General features: G+C 39.6%; 1 protein-coding gene across 5 annotated transcripts in view; it reads right to left on the reverse strand.

Moving 5' to 3' along the window:
• Nnt (nicotinamide nucleotide transhydrogenase) overlaps window positions 1–14,397 on the reverse strand; it is a 93,426-nt gene that overhangs the window by 14,920 nt on the left and 64,109 nt on the right. For all 5 annotated transcript variants that reach the window (XM_036207437.1, XM_036207439.1, XM_036207436.1 and 2 more), the window contains exons 18-19: window positions 7,651–7,810; window positions 4,569–4,650 (exon numbers count right to left, since the gene is read on the reverse strand). In XM_036207437.1, the coding sequence (XP_036063330.1) occupies window positions 4,569–4,650; window positions 7,651–7,810 (242 nt within the window). The remainder of the gene's footprint in view (window positions 1–4,568; window positions 4,651–7,650; window positions 7,811–14,397) is intronic.

The raw sequence follows: 14,397 nt of genomic DNA on the forward strand, positions 1-14,397 counted from the left end.
CTCAACCTGGCCTACTTCCAATCCATCCAGAAGCATGTGCCTTTACAACTCCACAGATCTACATGTGGTAGCTCTTTCTGTACCCTAAACAAAACATGTCATAGAAAGCTGAAGCCAGGCAGTGGTGGTGCACGCCTTTAATCCCAGCACTCAGGAGGCAGAGGCAGGCGGATCTCTGTGAGTTCGAGGACAGCCTGGTCTGCAGAGTGAGTTCCAGGGAAGGTGCAAAGCTACACAGAGAAACCCTGTCTCGAAAAACAAAAAGAAAGAAAGAAAGAAAGAAAGAAAGAAAGAAAGAAAGAAAGAAAGAAAGCTGAACTCTGCCTTTTTGAGTCTAGTTAAGAGACACAAAACATTTCATCTTTAAGTGTGTAGAGGAACCGATTCCTTAGAAAAAGAACATACATTTAAACCTATAGCCACACTACATAAAATTATAAAACACCAATAAACTGCAAATACCATAGGCAACTTGATGTGTTAGATGAAGTAGTACACACACACACACACACACACACACACACACATTTATTTTAAACCTGAAAACAAAAAAGTTCATGTTACTAATACAGATAATTGAAACTTTTCCCTGAGCAGTATCCTGCTTTATACCCCTGGTTCCAGTCCTCTTACTACCACATACTACATAGGATTCAGTCATTTATTTATAGGTTTTTTTTCTTCATAGTTATGAGACTGAGAGCTGGGCTTTATAGCTTTGTATTATCAATACCTAGCAAATAAAAAGCTATTGATAAGCTGTTGATAGATACAGCTCAATAGTAACATAAATATAAAAAAAGAAGCTGGAAAGATGGCTTAGCAGTTAAGAGAAGTTGCTGCTCTTCCAGAGGACCAGGGTTTGATTCCAGGGTTTACAACTTAACTCCATTTCCAGGGCAGCTGATGCCCTCTTCTGACCTTCCCAGGCATCAGACAAGCATGTAGTACTTAAATATACATGCAGGCAAAGCTCTCATACAAATACAATAGAAATAAATTTAAAAGTAACATATAACATCAATTAGTCAATCAAAGAAGTCAAAAAGTGTTTCCAAGAATTCAAAAGGACATCTATAATAATGCAAGCGATAACACTTTAGGAAAAGAAAATCACGTATTTATTAATTACAAATGGAAAAAAACACAGCTTTCTAAGATTTACTCATTTGAAATGTTATTCCTGTTTTACATTGAAAAGGCTATCATATAATCAATCCAAAGTTTGGGAAGTAAAGAGAAAAGAAATACCTGTACTCTGATATAGTAAGTTTTTTGTCTTAAAAAAAAAAATCAGCATGAGTTTTCTAAGCTGAACAACCGAGAACCAAATGATATCTTAGGCACTAAATTTTCATGACACTGGTGACCAAAAATGAATTCTTGTCATGAAATGCCGTGTGCTTCGTTATACTCTCAAGCCTTTGTGAACATGTTATGGCTGTAGCCGAAGTAAAGGAAAACAGTGGTGTCTCTGAATCAATCATGGGCCGCGAGAGCCAGACAGACTGTATGACAGATGCAATTTCTCTTGGCACCGCTTGGGCGGAACTAATTGATGACAATCGTATGTCCACATTGGCACATTTCCACAGCGGATGTGTGCAAATATGTCACCACATCTGGATGCTAGGCATGTTGGGGTCCTGAGGCACAGAGACCTCCTAAAACCAGAGGCCCACAGCTGCACTCAATGAACACGGTGGGAGCTGTACAGGGCGATGAAAGGCCTGAATTACCACAAACTGTAAATACAGATTTATTTCATTAAAATACGAGGTAACTGCTGCAGCCACCTCTCAGTCAGACAGACATGTGCCTCTTTATTTAAAAAAAAAAAAAAAACTACAGCATATATGTGTGTGTGTATGCTTTGTCAATAAAATTTCCATTTCTCCTATAAAAAGATTATAACACACACATAAAGCAAAATCGTAGTTTACCTGATTTCCTTTAACTAAAGAAAATCCGCACACAAACTAAACTGAAAAAGTCTGACAGACCACTGTCACTATGTTTGTGAGAACAGTTCCCCTTCACTTCTTTCAAAATACAAAATCAAAACGTCGTGTCCAAAGTCTATGCTGAAAACTCTACACATGACAGTAAAAAGTACAATGTATCACATGTAAGTCCATTTTAACATGAAAGTCAGATGAACATAAGCCAGTATCGCTTTATAACTCAGAGAAATCAGACTGAGCAATAACTTTATTCTTATCCTACATGATGAGTTATCAGCAAATCTGATTATTTTTAGTAAGTGTTTTCAACTATTATGCAAGACTCTGGGGTGTTTTTATGAAAAGGTTTCTGTTATAGTCACAAGGTCATTTCAGTGGAAGAAAATTTATAGCTGAGCATCCCCGTATGTATTATACAATTAAATCTCTCTAAATAATTACTCTTCATATGCAGAGTGACAGAAACCGTTCGATACAGCAGGAGTTTATACGTGTCATCATGGATAAAATCCTCATTTTAACCTGATCAGAAAGTTCACTTGTCTGACATCTTTTCAGACTTCATCTCTCTTATCCATTTCCCTGGCTTCTTTCAACAGTCAGGAGGATTTTCTCTGGGAGGAGACATGTGTGCGTGCACACAGGTCCAAAGTCAAACTCGGGCATCAGAAACTTACCTCCCAGGAACGGGGCTTACCGAGTAGGCTAAGCCAGCTGGCCAGTGAGCACTAGGGATCCATCGGTCTCCACCTGCTCAGTGCTAGGCTTACAAGCACACGCCACCATGCCCACCTTTCTACACCGGTCCTCGGCTTAGAGCAGCAAGTACTTTGCCTGCTGACCTCCCTCCTCAGCTCTTCAGATTCTAATGTCCGGCTCTGCATTCCCTCTTCTAACATAATAGTTCACCTGGGCTGATTAATGAGTAACAAGAGAGGTGTGCCAAATCAAGGACTCCCTTCGCTGAGGATAACCAAAGCATGAAAGCCGCCTTTCATGCTCTGTTTTACTGTGATTGCCACTCACCCTGTTAATGTTCACATGGTGATGAGAGATGTTACTAATACATTAGACTTTTTCACATGTGGATGGAATAAAGAAAGTGAGCTCCTCTTTCGGAAAATCGTACAAGGCTCTTTAGCACATCCTTTTTACTTGTGGGCTTGCAAGTGCTTTTAGAGGGCAAGACTATGGCTAAAAAGAAAGGGCAGCTTAATGAGTGATGTGGAAATAAAGAGTAACCAAAAAACGAGTTCTTTCTTATACTTTGATGAAAAACTAAAGTCGACGGCTTTTTCATCTTCAGTGTATTTAAGATCATCATCAAAAATGAAAATCTTCCACATCACAACAACGCTGGTCCCTCCCATCATAAAACAGCATCTTGACTCTTTATGTATATAAAAACACAGCTATCGATTTTAGGAAGGGATAGGGCAGAATAGAGAAAAGGGTGGGAAGAAAAAGGAAAGGAAGAAGTCAAATTCAGCTGATACTAAGACCATCTAAGTAACCTCTGACCTTATGGTCTATGCCTCTCTTAGAATTATAAATGGATAGAGCATTCAAAGAGCAAAATTAAGTCAGCATCCAGTTTGGCACAGATACTCTGACAAGTTCTAGGTCCCCTGTTGGGTTTATTTTCTTATCATCTGCCCCAAGACAAAAGCGTAAGGTCAACATCTAAAAGGAATTATCATTAACAGATATTAACATCCTAATAAACTAACTGCATGCAATGAATTATCTTGTGTCTCTGATTTATGGTACCAAGTCAATGCAACTGCTAGTGAACCCACAAAATGAACAGCAGTGCTCCTACGAGGAAAGACCCCCCCAAGAGCTCACACTCTCTTTACTAGATGCTAAGAAACAATGTCCCTTAATGGGGATTTGGAGAGGAATAGAACATAAGCACAGCACTGCATTGGCCATCAAGTTCTTCATACAAAAGCCCTGTTTCTGTGCTCCGTGAGAGCCATGAGGAATGATCTGGGTGTGCACAGTCCTCCATTCCTCAGCTTAATAACCTCCCAACCTCCACTCCTCAGCTTAATAACCTCTCAAGCGCATCCAATGCTCACAAGGCAAGTGGCTGGCACATCGGCGGTGTGAGCACAGATTTCTAAGGGTTCACAGCTCCAGAAGAGCATTCCGGCAGTCCTTCCCACCCAAGAGCTTAAAGCTAGCTTAAAGCAATGAGCAGCCTACAGGCTTCTTTCAGGGCTCACTCTTCAAACAAACAAACAAACAAAAGAAACAAACAAAGCACTTCTTTGGAGACCTGAAACAAAAAGAACACAACCTCTTACAAGTCACACTCTTCACACAACCTTGCCCCAATCAAAGCACAAAGAAACACAACGTCTGGCTATTCTCATTCACAAATATCTGGAATTTGGAACAAAGAAGCTTCTCTTTCTAAAAAACAAGTCTACTAGACAGAAGCAGCAAACGCGAAACACACACGGAGGCATTTTCACAACTTCATCTCTTCACCTAGGGTTACTTGTCTCAAAAGTCACTTTGAGAAGCAGTCATCTTTTCAGAGACTGGTCAGGTCCCTTCTCAGCACACCCAAGTATTTATACCCAATGCTCTCACCTGACTTTTTTGCCTTGTTCGGTAAGCATCTTTACCAAATCAGCAATGGGGTACTGAGCTTTGGCTGCGCAGAGGCCATAACCTGCAAGAGGACATTAAGAACACAAAAGAATGAGGCCTTATTTTTGAAATCTTATGGAGTAAAACCCTTCTCTTGATCAAAATATATGTCTGTGCCAACATAGGCAGTTAACTAGACTAAATGAAAGCAGACTTATTATAAATGGATAAATCTCTAAAAAATAAAAACTTAAAATGTTTTCATTGCTTTATATTTACATGTTCTATTTTATTATTATCCCTTATATGCCTTTTTTGTCTGAGGAGAGACAGAGAGGGTGTGGATCCAGATGGGAGGGGAGGAGTGGAGCAACTGGTATGAGAATGTGTCATCAGAATACAGTGTATGAAAAAATATTTTTATTAAAAGAAATCAAATGTAGGACAGAAAACACAGATCACGGTCTTACAATATACAGTAAATCTGTTCAAGAAAATACAGGATTCATTGAATCTTTTCACAGATTTTCAACATGTATTTAAAGTTACTTTTAAAGTTTAAATAAAGTTTATTTATTCAAAAGAAAAAATTATCCTGAATTTGAAACTCAAAATCTAATGGCCCCCTCATGAACCTCACAATAAGTCTCATGCTACAGAATATCCCTGCTGCATTCCATACACACACTGTCAATGTCCCTGAAAACCCTCCTCCTCCAACTCTACTCCCATATTCAAATACGTAAGAGTCCTTCCGACTTGAGATTTGCGTAAGTATAACCAAGAATGCCAGTCATCACCTTCTCCTTTAACTCTGTGGTGTCCATATTACCTGTCCAGGGACTCACGTCCGTTCACACTTCTCTAACCCTTTTGCAGACACAACTCTTTGCCCTTGCTATCACGTCTGCCCTCTCCTGCCCACAACACCATCCATCCCCTAAGGCTCAGAACAAATCCTAACTTCCCTTCAACCCTTCTTAGGTTCCTCGTGCGAAAAAAAAAAAAAAAAAAAAGTCTACATGGTTCCATTTAGCCACTGTCATAACACACTTGGCATTATTTATCTCCCTTCCTGATTTCTAAACTGGGATAGATACTGCCTGGAGGGCAGAGACTATGCCCTCTCTAGCTTCGTACCTTTACACACAAGCACAGCTCCTTAATAGGCCACACACTTGCCTTTTGGCTAGGACAATTCACTCTGCAGGGATGTCCCAAACATTACAGTGTGTTTCCACATACTAACTCAGCCCTGTAACAACCAAAATCCACCATTCAGAAGACTTAAAACGTAATACTGTCCTATGTTGAGTTCACGTTGAAATATCAAATTTGCCTTACATTTGTTATTTTTGTCGTAGTATGTTCTCAACCAGTAAATTGCCCACATGTCAAGTCAGCGGTCTTTCTTCATGGTAAACCCCTATAATGGCATGATAGAGTTAAAATCTTAACCTGACATTCTATGACAAACATGAAAAACTGAGCTAAGTCTTACACATGAAAAACTGAGACCAAGAGATATTAAATGACTTGGTCTGTATCATGCTCATGTTAGAGGCAAAATTAAGTACAGAGGTGACGTACTAAGACCCCCATGACAAGTTCTTTCCAGTCTATCACTTCAGCCACTCAGCCAGGACAATAGCGACAAGATGAGCTCTTTCTCCTAAGTCACACTGGCTAATCTGATCAGAAACCACTTATTAAACCAGCATAATCCCTAGCCACAATCTAAACATTTGTCCTCATGCCCACAGATAACTGTGGTCCTCACCTCTCATCACGAAACTTCACTTTGCAATAGAAGGAGACCATTACAGAAAACCACCAAGATTCTTGACCGACTTTTAAACAAATGACTGGAAAAAAAGAGACTAACATTTCTTGAGTCTAATGAATGAGTCTGACACTTCCACACGCTATACCTAATTTAATCTGATATACCCTAAAATTGACCATAAACAAGACTCAACAATAACCTAACATCTGTACACAGCTCAAAAAGATGGCTAGAACATGCTACATCAATTGGTAGGATATTTACGTTACTCCAAAATATTAACCTAAACTGAGAGTTCTCAATATTCTCACTCAGTAACCATTCGGATGCTACTGTTTCTACTATGTCTTCAAAACTAAGGAGGTTCCTATGGCTGGACAGGTCATAGGTCCTAGGGGAAAATCTACTATTATTATATTGCTAAACGGACACAGTATTCAATTGACTCCTGAAGACTTGTTTTTATTCCTGTAGATCAATGCATCCGTCGGCCCTCATCTCTGAAGCTTCTACTTGCACCGTGGTGGCTAACACAGTGACCCATGACTGGTCAAGGTGCAGAGAGTAAGAGACTACAGCATACTCAGATAAATGGGACTTCTTTACCGCAGCCACACTCTCTCCAAGGCTATGGGGGTATCACTGCAGAAGGGACAGAAAGCATCAGTCCCCAGTGGCCAGTGACTACAAGGGAACCTTACCTTCTGGGCACAGCAGGGCAGCTGCCATCACACATTCACAGTGGTTGTCCTAGCATGCACAGAGACTATGCAAATCCAACATGGAGCTGGGAGTGGGGCATGAAATCCCACTCGCAGCAATGGAGTTATCAGCAACTGTGAGCTGTTCTAAAGACAGGGGTCCTGGTGAGTCAACCCACCATGTTCCGGCGGAAGACCACACACACCCACTAATACTTGGGTAACACAAATTGGTCTTGAAGAGTTAAGAAAAAAAAAAAAAAAAAGACAGACAGGGTTGGGGATTTAGCTCAGTGGTAGAGCACTTGCCTAGCAAGCACAAGGCCCTGGGTTAGATCCTCAACCTGGGGGGGGGGGGGAGAACCCACAAGGTTGGTTAAATAGAGGAAGAAGATGGGTCTGGGAAGGGTTGGGGATGAATGTGCTCAAAACCTGTGTGAAATTCTCAAAGAACTAGTATAATTTTTAATGAGGAGGTTTTAATTTACCCTTTTCCTTATTATTCAATGTAATCAATTACACCAGCCATGATGGGTTGTTTGGTTGGTAAGATTTTACTTTTGTTTTATTTATTTATTTGTTTGTTTGTTTTTACCTGGAGTAATAACAATGCTATTAGCTTCCCGGATCATCTCAACTGCATTGTCAAGGTTGATTTCTGTATGTGTGCCAGTGATTTCCATGGGTTTGCCCCCAGCTGTTGAAGTTGTGCCATAGCCTCCAAGAATCACATTAGCCAGGGAGCGATTCATTGCCTAAAGAGCAAAACCATCACCTGTGAGAGGTCAGTACGTGGAATTCTTTGAGACTAGCATGAAGTTTATGTACATGAAATTCAACATCAGTTGCAAGGAATTTATTTAACTATTTAAAGAATTTTAGCCACACTGGCTTCTAAAATTAGTTCAAAGCTTAAATAACAGAGACATCTTTGAACCCTATCAATTTTCTAACCAGGTCAATTCCACCCTAATATGTTTTCAGAAAAAAAAAATTTAAACAAATATTTTAATGCAAATTATATACAAAATACAAAAATTAATGAAAATTTTGGATGTCCTATTATCATCTAGATACTGACTAAGTAACTTCTCTCTCCACATTTATATGTACTTCACCAGAATGAAAGAGAACCGGAGAGATTTATTTGCAAGAAGAAAAATTTTCATAAAATGACCTTCTATCTCTCTCCAGTAGATTCTGCGACTGCATACAAGCTGTCAAAAGACAACCAGAAGGAATTCAAATGATAATTACACATTTCATTTAGAAGTCCACAGCCCTTTGAATTCTACAAAAAAAAAAAAAAAATGTGGGTGTGGACACTCTCATTTTCCAAATCGATTAGAGCTCCATGAAATCTTATCCCTGATTATCATAGAAGCAGATGCATCATTCCAAAAGATTCTAATTCTAAAAGCTCCATCTACAAGGAGGTGGATGAACAGGCGATTGACTCCTTCAGTTGGGCCCACCCTTTTCACTAGTAAGATAATTTCAGGAGAAAATTCAGAGATAGGGATCTCTCATTCCTGATATACTCACTTATAATCATCAAAAATGACCTTACAAACACTCCAATTCGACCCTAAGACAGCACGTGTTCTAGTTTTGTGCAGACTAGCTGGAGGGAGGCGGGGCAAAAGGAGAGAAACTAGATGTTTTGAGAAACAAAACACATTTTAAGAATTCAGATGACTTCCTCTTCTAGTCCAGGGTTTCTATTGCAGTCATAAACACCATGACCCAAAGCAGCTTGGGGAGGAAAGGGTTTATTCTGCTTACCCTTCCACATCACAGTCCTTCACTGAGGGACTGGAGGACAGGAACTCAGGGCAGGAGCTGATGCAGAGGCCATGGAGGGGAGCTGCCCACTGCCTTGCTCCTCATGGCTTGCTCAGTCTGCTTTCTCATGGCACCCAGGACCACCAGGCCAGGGGTGGCACCACTCCTAGTGAGCTGGGCCCTCCCACAGCAATCATCAAGCAAGAAAAATGTACCACAGGCTTGTCCACAGACCAGTCTGGTGGGGGGCATTGTCTCAATGGAGATTCCTTCTTTCAAAATGACTCTGGCTTATATCAAGTTAACATAAAACTAGCCAGCACACAATACTATTCGTGAACCACAGCGTTTTACATAAGGACTTCATGGGGGGAAGAAACTCAAAAAAAAAAAAAAACGTTTAAAACCCATTTTAATGGTTGCAGTGCACTATATCACTTAAAAACTTATAGTTATTAATACTTACTTTTTCAAAGACAATACTCCATTTAAAAAGTTTAAAAAAAAAAAACCCAAAGTATTTAGAAATCTTCAATAATACCACATCAGAAAAGTACAGGGCCATCCATACAACAGTAACTAGGCCAGTGACAATCTTCCAGAGACATTTACACAGCTGGGGAGGTCCAGCAATAAGAGAGTGGAGGAGGAATGTGGAAAATAGCCACACTTTAATAAATAACATAAATTTCAAAGATGATGGATAAGGGGATAAGAGAAAGTTTGATGTTTTGAATTAACATCGTAATCCCAGCCTGGCAAGAAATTTATAAACTCCTGAATAAAGACTGAAACAGTCATAACTGAGACTCCCCAAACATTCAATTTTTGATGTCTATAAATCTTTTCCAATTTTGATTATAAGATTCAGAGATTCGATTATCAAGAAATATGTCCTACTAAACTCTTGCCATTAAAATTAATTTTTTAAATCTATTTTGGGGGGGGGGGGGGGGGCAGGGTGGAGAGATGGCTCTGTGGGTAAAGAGTGATTGCTGAGCATGCATGAGGATTGCTGAGCATGCATGAGGACTGGAGTTTAGACCCTAGTTACCCAGCCCCTCCCCCAAAAGCTAAGCATGGTCCCACACACAGCAGCAACCTTTGCACTGAGAAGCAACCCTGGGGTAGGTTGCTAGCCTAGGCAAAACCATGAGCTCCGGACTCAGCATGAGACCCTCCTACCTCAAAGGATAATGGCAGAAGATGAGAAGGGAAGATACTCAGTGCCCTCTCACCCTCCATACACATAGGCCCATACGCCCCCAACACACACATGTGCATATACCATACATGCATGCACCTCATACATGCACACAAAACAAAACTATTTAGACGTTGAGGTTCCTGTTAGAGAGAACTTTTCTCCAATGGACAAAGAGTCCTCATCACTTTTCAACAGAACCAACAGATCACAGGAGTGCATGACATAGAGAGAGATTTATGAGGACAGGAGCCTATCATTCTATCTTGGCTTAAGAAGCAACATTATTTCTCCTATGAAACTGAACGGGAAAGGAGTAAAGAATCTCTGAGGATATTTAATTAAAGTGCACTCACTTGGGATGGAACTTATTGGGAAAAAAATAGTGGCTTAACAATCAAGGTCTACTCGCTAAACACATAAGCAAAATTATATCACCATTATGCAAATTCCATGTGGTCTCTTAAAAATTACATTACTTTTCATCTCATAATTTACCATTGCAACATTGTGTTCACAACAAATGTTTAGGGTTTACAGCTTTGTGCCTTTTTTTTTTTTCATTATTTTATTTGCTTCCTTAAGTGATTCATGAGTGTATCCTGTGGCCATTTATCCACAGATTGAGGGGTTCCCAGATTCCAAGACCAAAAAAAAAAAAAAATTGCCACACTGTCCGAGCTGGTTCCTTTTGAGCTAATAAGTCCTATAATGAAAGTTGTGTTCTACATTAAAGAGATCATTAGCTCACATAATCCCAGCTACACTGAAGGAAATTAGTCTGAAGACAAAAGAAGGTTATAACAGCCAAAACTAAAGCAATAGCATACATACCATTTAGTGCTTACTGCCTCTTGTCTCAATGATCTGTGGATACTGATTAATCAATCACAAAGAAAAAAATAAAATTAAAATTCTGTTTGGCTTAGCTTTTGACTTTCTGCATTCTGTTCTAAATCCACTTGAAAACAAAAAGGGGTTTTTTTTTGTTTTTTGTTTTTTGTTTTTTTTTTTTGTCTGAAATAAAAATGCTTTTCCAGTTCAGTAAGAGCTCCATCTCCCAGGTAATATTATAAGCAGAGGGACTACAGAATCATAAAGAGGTTGATTACTATAGCATGGCATAAAGCAAATCATGGATATGTGTTTGCTGCTTGGACAATGTCAACATTTTTTTAGTTTTTATTATATGGCTGGTTGTGTAACCACAGCACTGGGCTCAGAGGATACCCAAAGAAATTCATTGTCAGAAGAAAAATTTGATTTTCGAGATTGTTGGTTAGTCACTTGGGGAGCATTCCATTTCTCCCCACATAATAAAACCACCCTGCTTTGGTTTGGACTGACATGTTTGCTTCAATAAACACTACAGAAGGCCAATGTACTGGTACCATATGGACTCTAGTAGCAGCTACGACTCTAATCTACCAATAGATGACTCCAAAATAATAAATAAACTAACAGAATAGCCCTTTAGTGAAAAGTCAAGGTTCATTGACCAAGCAGTGTGTCCATTTGGTATACTAAGTGCTAATCAGACTTCATAGGCACACAGGTGAGAATCTTAAAATACTTCCTCTACAAAATGAGACTATTTCCTACCTCCAAAACTACTGTGGGGGTTAAATAAGCTAATGCTTGTAAATTACCCAGCATAAGACTTGCAGTGTTAAAATAACTTTGAGAAGCCAGCATTTCATCATTTTTTATTCTAAATTACCTTGAGCAATATATTAAGCACAAATCTTAAATTTAAGAAAAAAGTTTCTTTCTTTTTTCTTTTTTTTTTTTGTTTTTGTTTTGTTTTGTTTTGTTTTTGGAGACAGGGTTTCTCTGTGTAGCCCTGGCTTCCTGGAACTTGCTCTGTAGTCCAGACTGGCCTCAAACTCACAGAGATCCACCTGCCTCTGCCTCCCAAGTGCTGGGAGGGATTAGAGGCATCTGCCACTACTGTCCAGAAAAAAAAAAAAGAAAGAGAAAGAAAGAAAGAAAGAAAGAAAGAAAGAAAAATTTTAAGTTTCTTATGCTAACCCAGTATATGCTACAAATCAGTGGTAGTGGAAGGAAAATGTCAGCTATACAAGAAATTTAGGATGAATAAAAAGCATCTACTTTTAAGCCTTAAAACATGGCAGGCTTGTTTTCATTTTCATTTTTACTGGTTTCTTGCTGTTTTGTAATTGCCTGTGGGAGTGCGGAGAGCAATGGAAGATGCACCATGCCTATCACCAATAAGAGCTTGGATTGTCAAGATTCTCTGAGATCCTTGCATCAGCATCAAAATTCAACAAAAAGCCCCGGGCCCTCAGCCCCCTTGCACTGGTAACAACTTCCAGAAGGAAATAAAGATGTCTGGAGGAAGGCTGCAACCAGAATAAAGTTCAAATCATTTTATACGAGTCTGGATATATAATGATAGAACTATATCTAAATATATTATCTAGAACATTAAATATTAGAACAACATTAAACATTAAAAAGAGGGTGAACATGAACACAATGATCTGGAATTAGAATATCAAAGGTTAACAGTTAAATGATGAATAGGAATTATGTCATTTTATTTTCCCTTAACCTTTTCTATTCAACCAGATTCCCCTATATCTTACACTTTTCTAACTTTCTGTCTGAAATAGGATCTTCATAGGGACAAGCTGGCTTTAAAGTCCCTGTGTAATCCCAGCTGCCTTCAAAAAGCCATGGTCGTCTACTTCCGCTGCCCAAATGCTGAGATTATAAGTGTATGCTGCTATGCTTGGCTCACAGTAGGTGTTTCATTTTTTGTTTGTTTTTAAACTGTATAGACGTGGCTGGCTTAGCACTCACCATAGAGACATTAGTCAAAACGCACAGAGATCTGCCTGCCTCTGCCTCCCATGTGCTGTGATCAAAGGCGTGTGCTACCACATCTGGCCTTGGAGTCTTTTTAATTAAGGCTTTAGCTGTCCTTGAATCCAAATGAACAGAAACATACAATTACTGAATAGAAATCTGACCTCATACATACAGAGAACTAAAAGGATATATGAGTAGAAGAACTCAAAACATCAAACTTTCTCTTATCCCCTTATCCATCATCTTTGAAATTTATGTTATTTATTAAAGCGTGGCTATTTTCCACATTCCTCCTCCACTCTCTTATTGCTGGATCTCCCCAGCTGTGTAAATGTCTCTGGAAGGTTGTCACTGGCCTAGTTACTGTTGTATGGATGGCCCTGTACTTTTCTGATGTGGTATTATTGAAGATTTCTAAATACTTTGGGTTTTTTTTTTTTTAACTTTTAAAATAGAGTATTATCTTTGAAAAAGTAAGTATTGATAACTATAAGTTTTTAAGTGATACAGTGCACTGCAACCATTAAAATGGGTTTTAAACAGTTTTTGAGTTTTTTCCCCCCATGAAGTCCTTATGTAAAACGCTGTGGTTCACGAATGGTATTGTGTGCTGGCTAGCTTTATGTTAACTTGATATAAGCCAGAGTCATTTTGAAAGAAGGAATCTCCATTGAGACAATGCCCCCCACCAGACTGGTCTGTGGGCAAGCCTGTGGTACATTTTTCTTGCTTGATGATTGCGGTGGGAGGGCCCAGCTCACTAGGAGTGGTGCCACCCCTGGCCTGGTGGTCCTGGGTGCCATGAGAAAGCAGACTGAGCAAACCATGAGGAGCAAGGCAGTGGGCAGCTCCCCTCCATGGCCTCTGCATCAGCTCCTGCCCTGAGTTCCTGTCCTCCAGTCCCTCAGTGAAGGACTGTGATGTGGAAGGGTAAGCAGAATAAACCCTTTCCTCCCCAAGCTGCTTTCGGTCATGGTGTTTATGACTGCAATAGAAACCCTGGACTAGAAGAGGAAGTCATCTGAATTCTTAAAATGTGTTTTGTTTCTCAAAACATCTAGTTTCTCTCCTTTTGCCCCGCCTCCCTCCAGCTAGTCTGCACAAAACTAGAATGCGTGCTGTCTTAGGGTCGAATTGGGGCAGAGGAAACAGAAAAGAAACAAAGAGGAGAAAAACATCTCAAATGGGAAGGGACAGAACAAAGGGAGAGAGGGGAGATCATTTTACAGGAACACACGGAGGACAGTGTGTGAGTGATACCTTCGTTCTAGTGCCTGCTACAGCAGAGTTACTGCGGAAGGTACTGTTATTACAGCAACAATCATCAAGCAACAGTCCTGTGCTGCTGTGACCGTCACAACAAACAGACCGAAATAGGGAAGAAAAAAGCAAAAAGTAAGAGATAAGAGACCCAGATTAGAAACTCGGAATATAAACTGCTTTAAAAAAATAATAATAACAATAAAGAATCGAAAGAAAATCATTAAAGAAACAAGGGTAAGGGGTTGGAGATTTAGC

The sequence above is a fragment of the Onychomys torridus genome, chromosome 15 (genome assembly GCF_903995425.1).
Source record: "Onychomys torridus chromosome 15, mOncTor1.1, whole genome shotgun sequence".
NCBI lineage: Eukaryota > Metazoa > Chordata > Mammalia > Rodentia > Cricetidae > Onychomys > Onychomys torridus.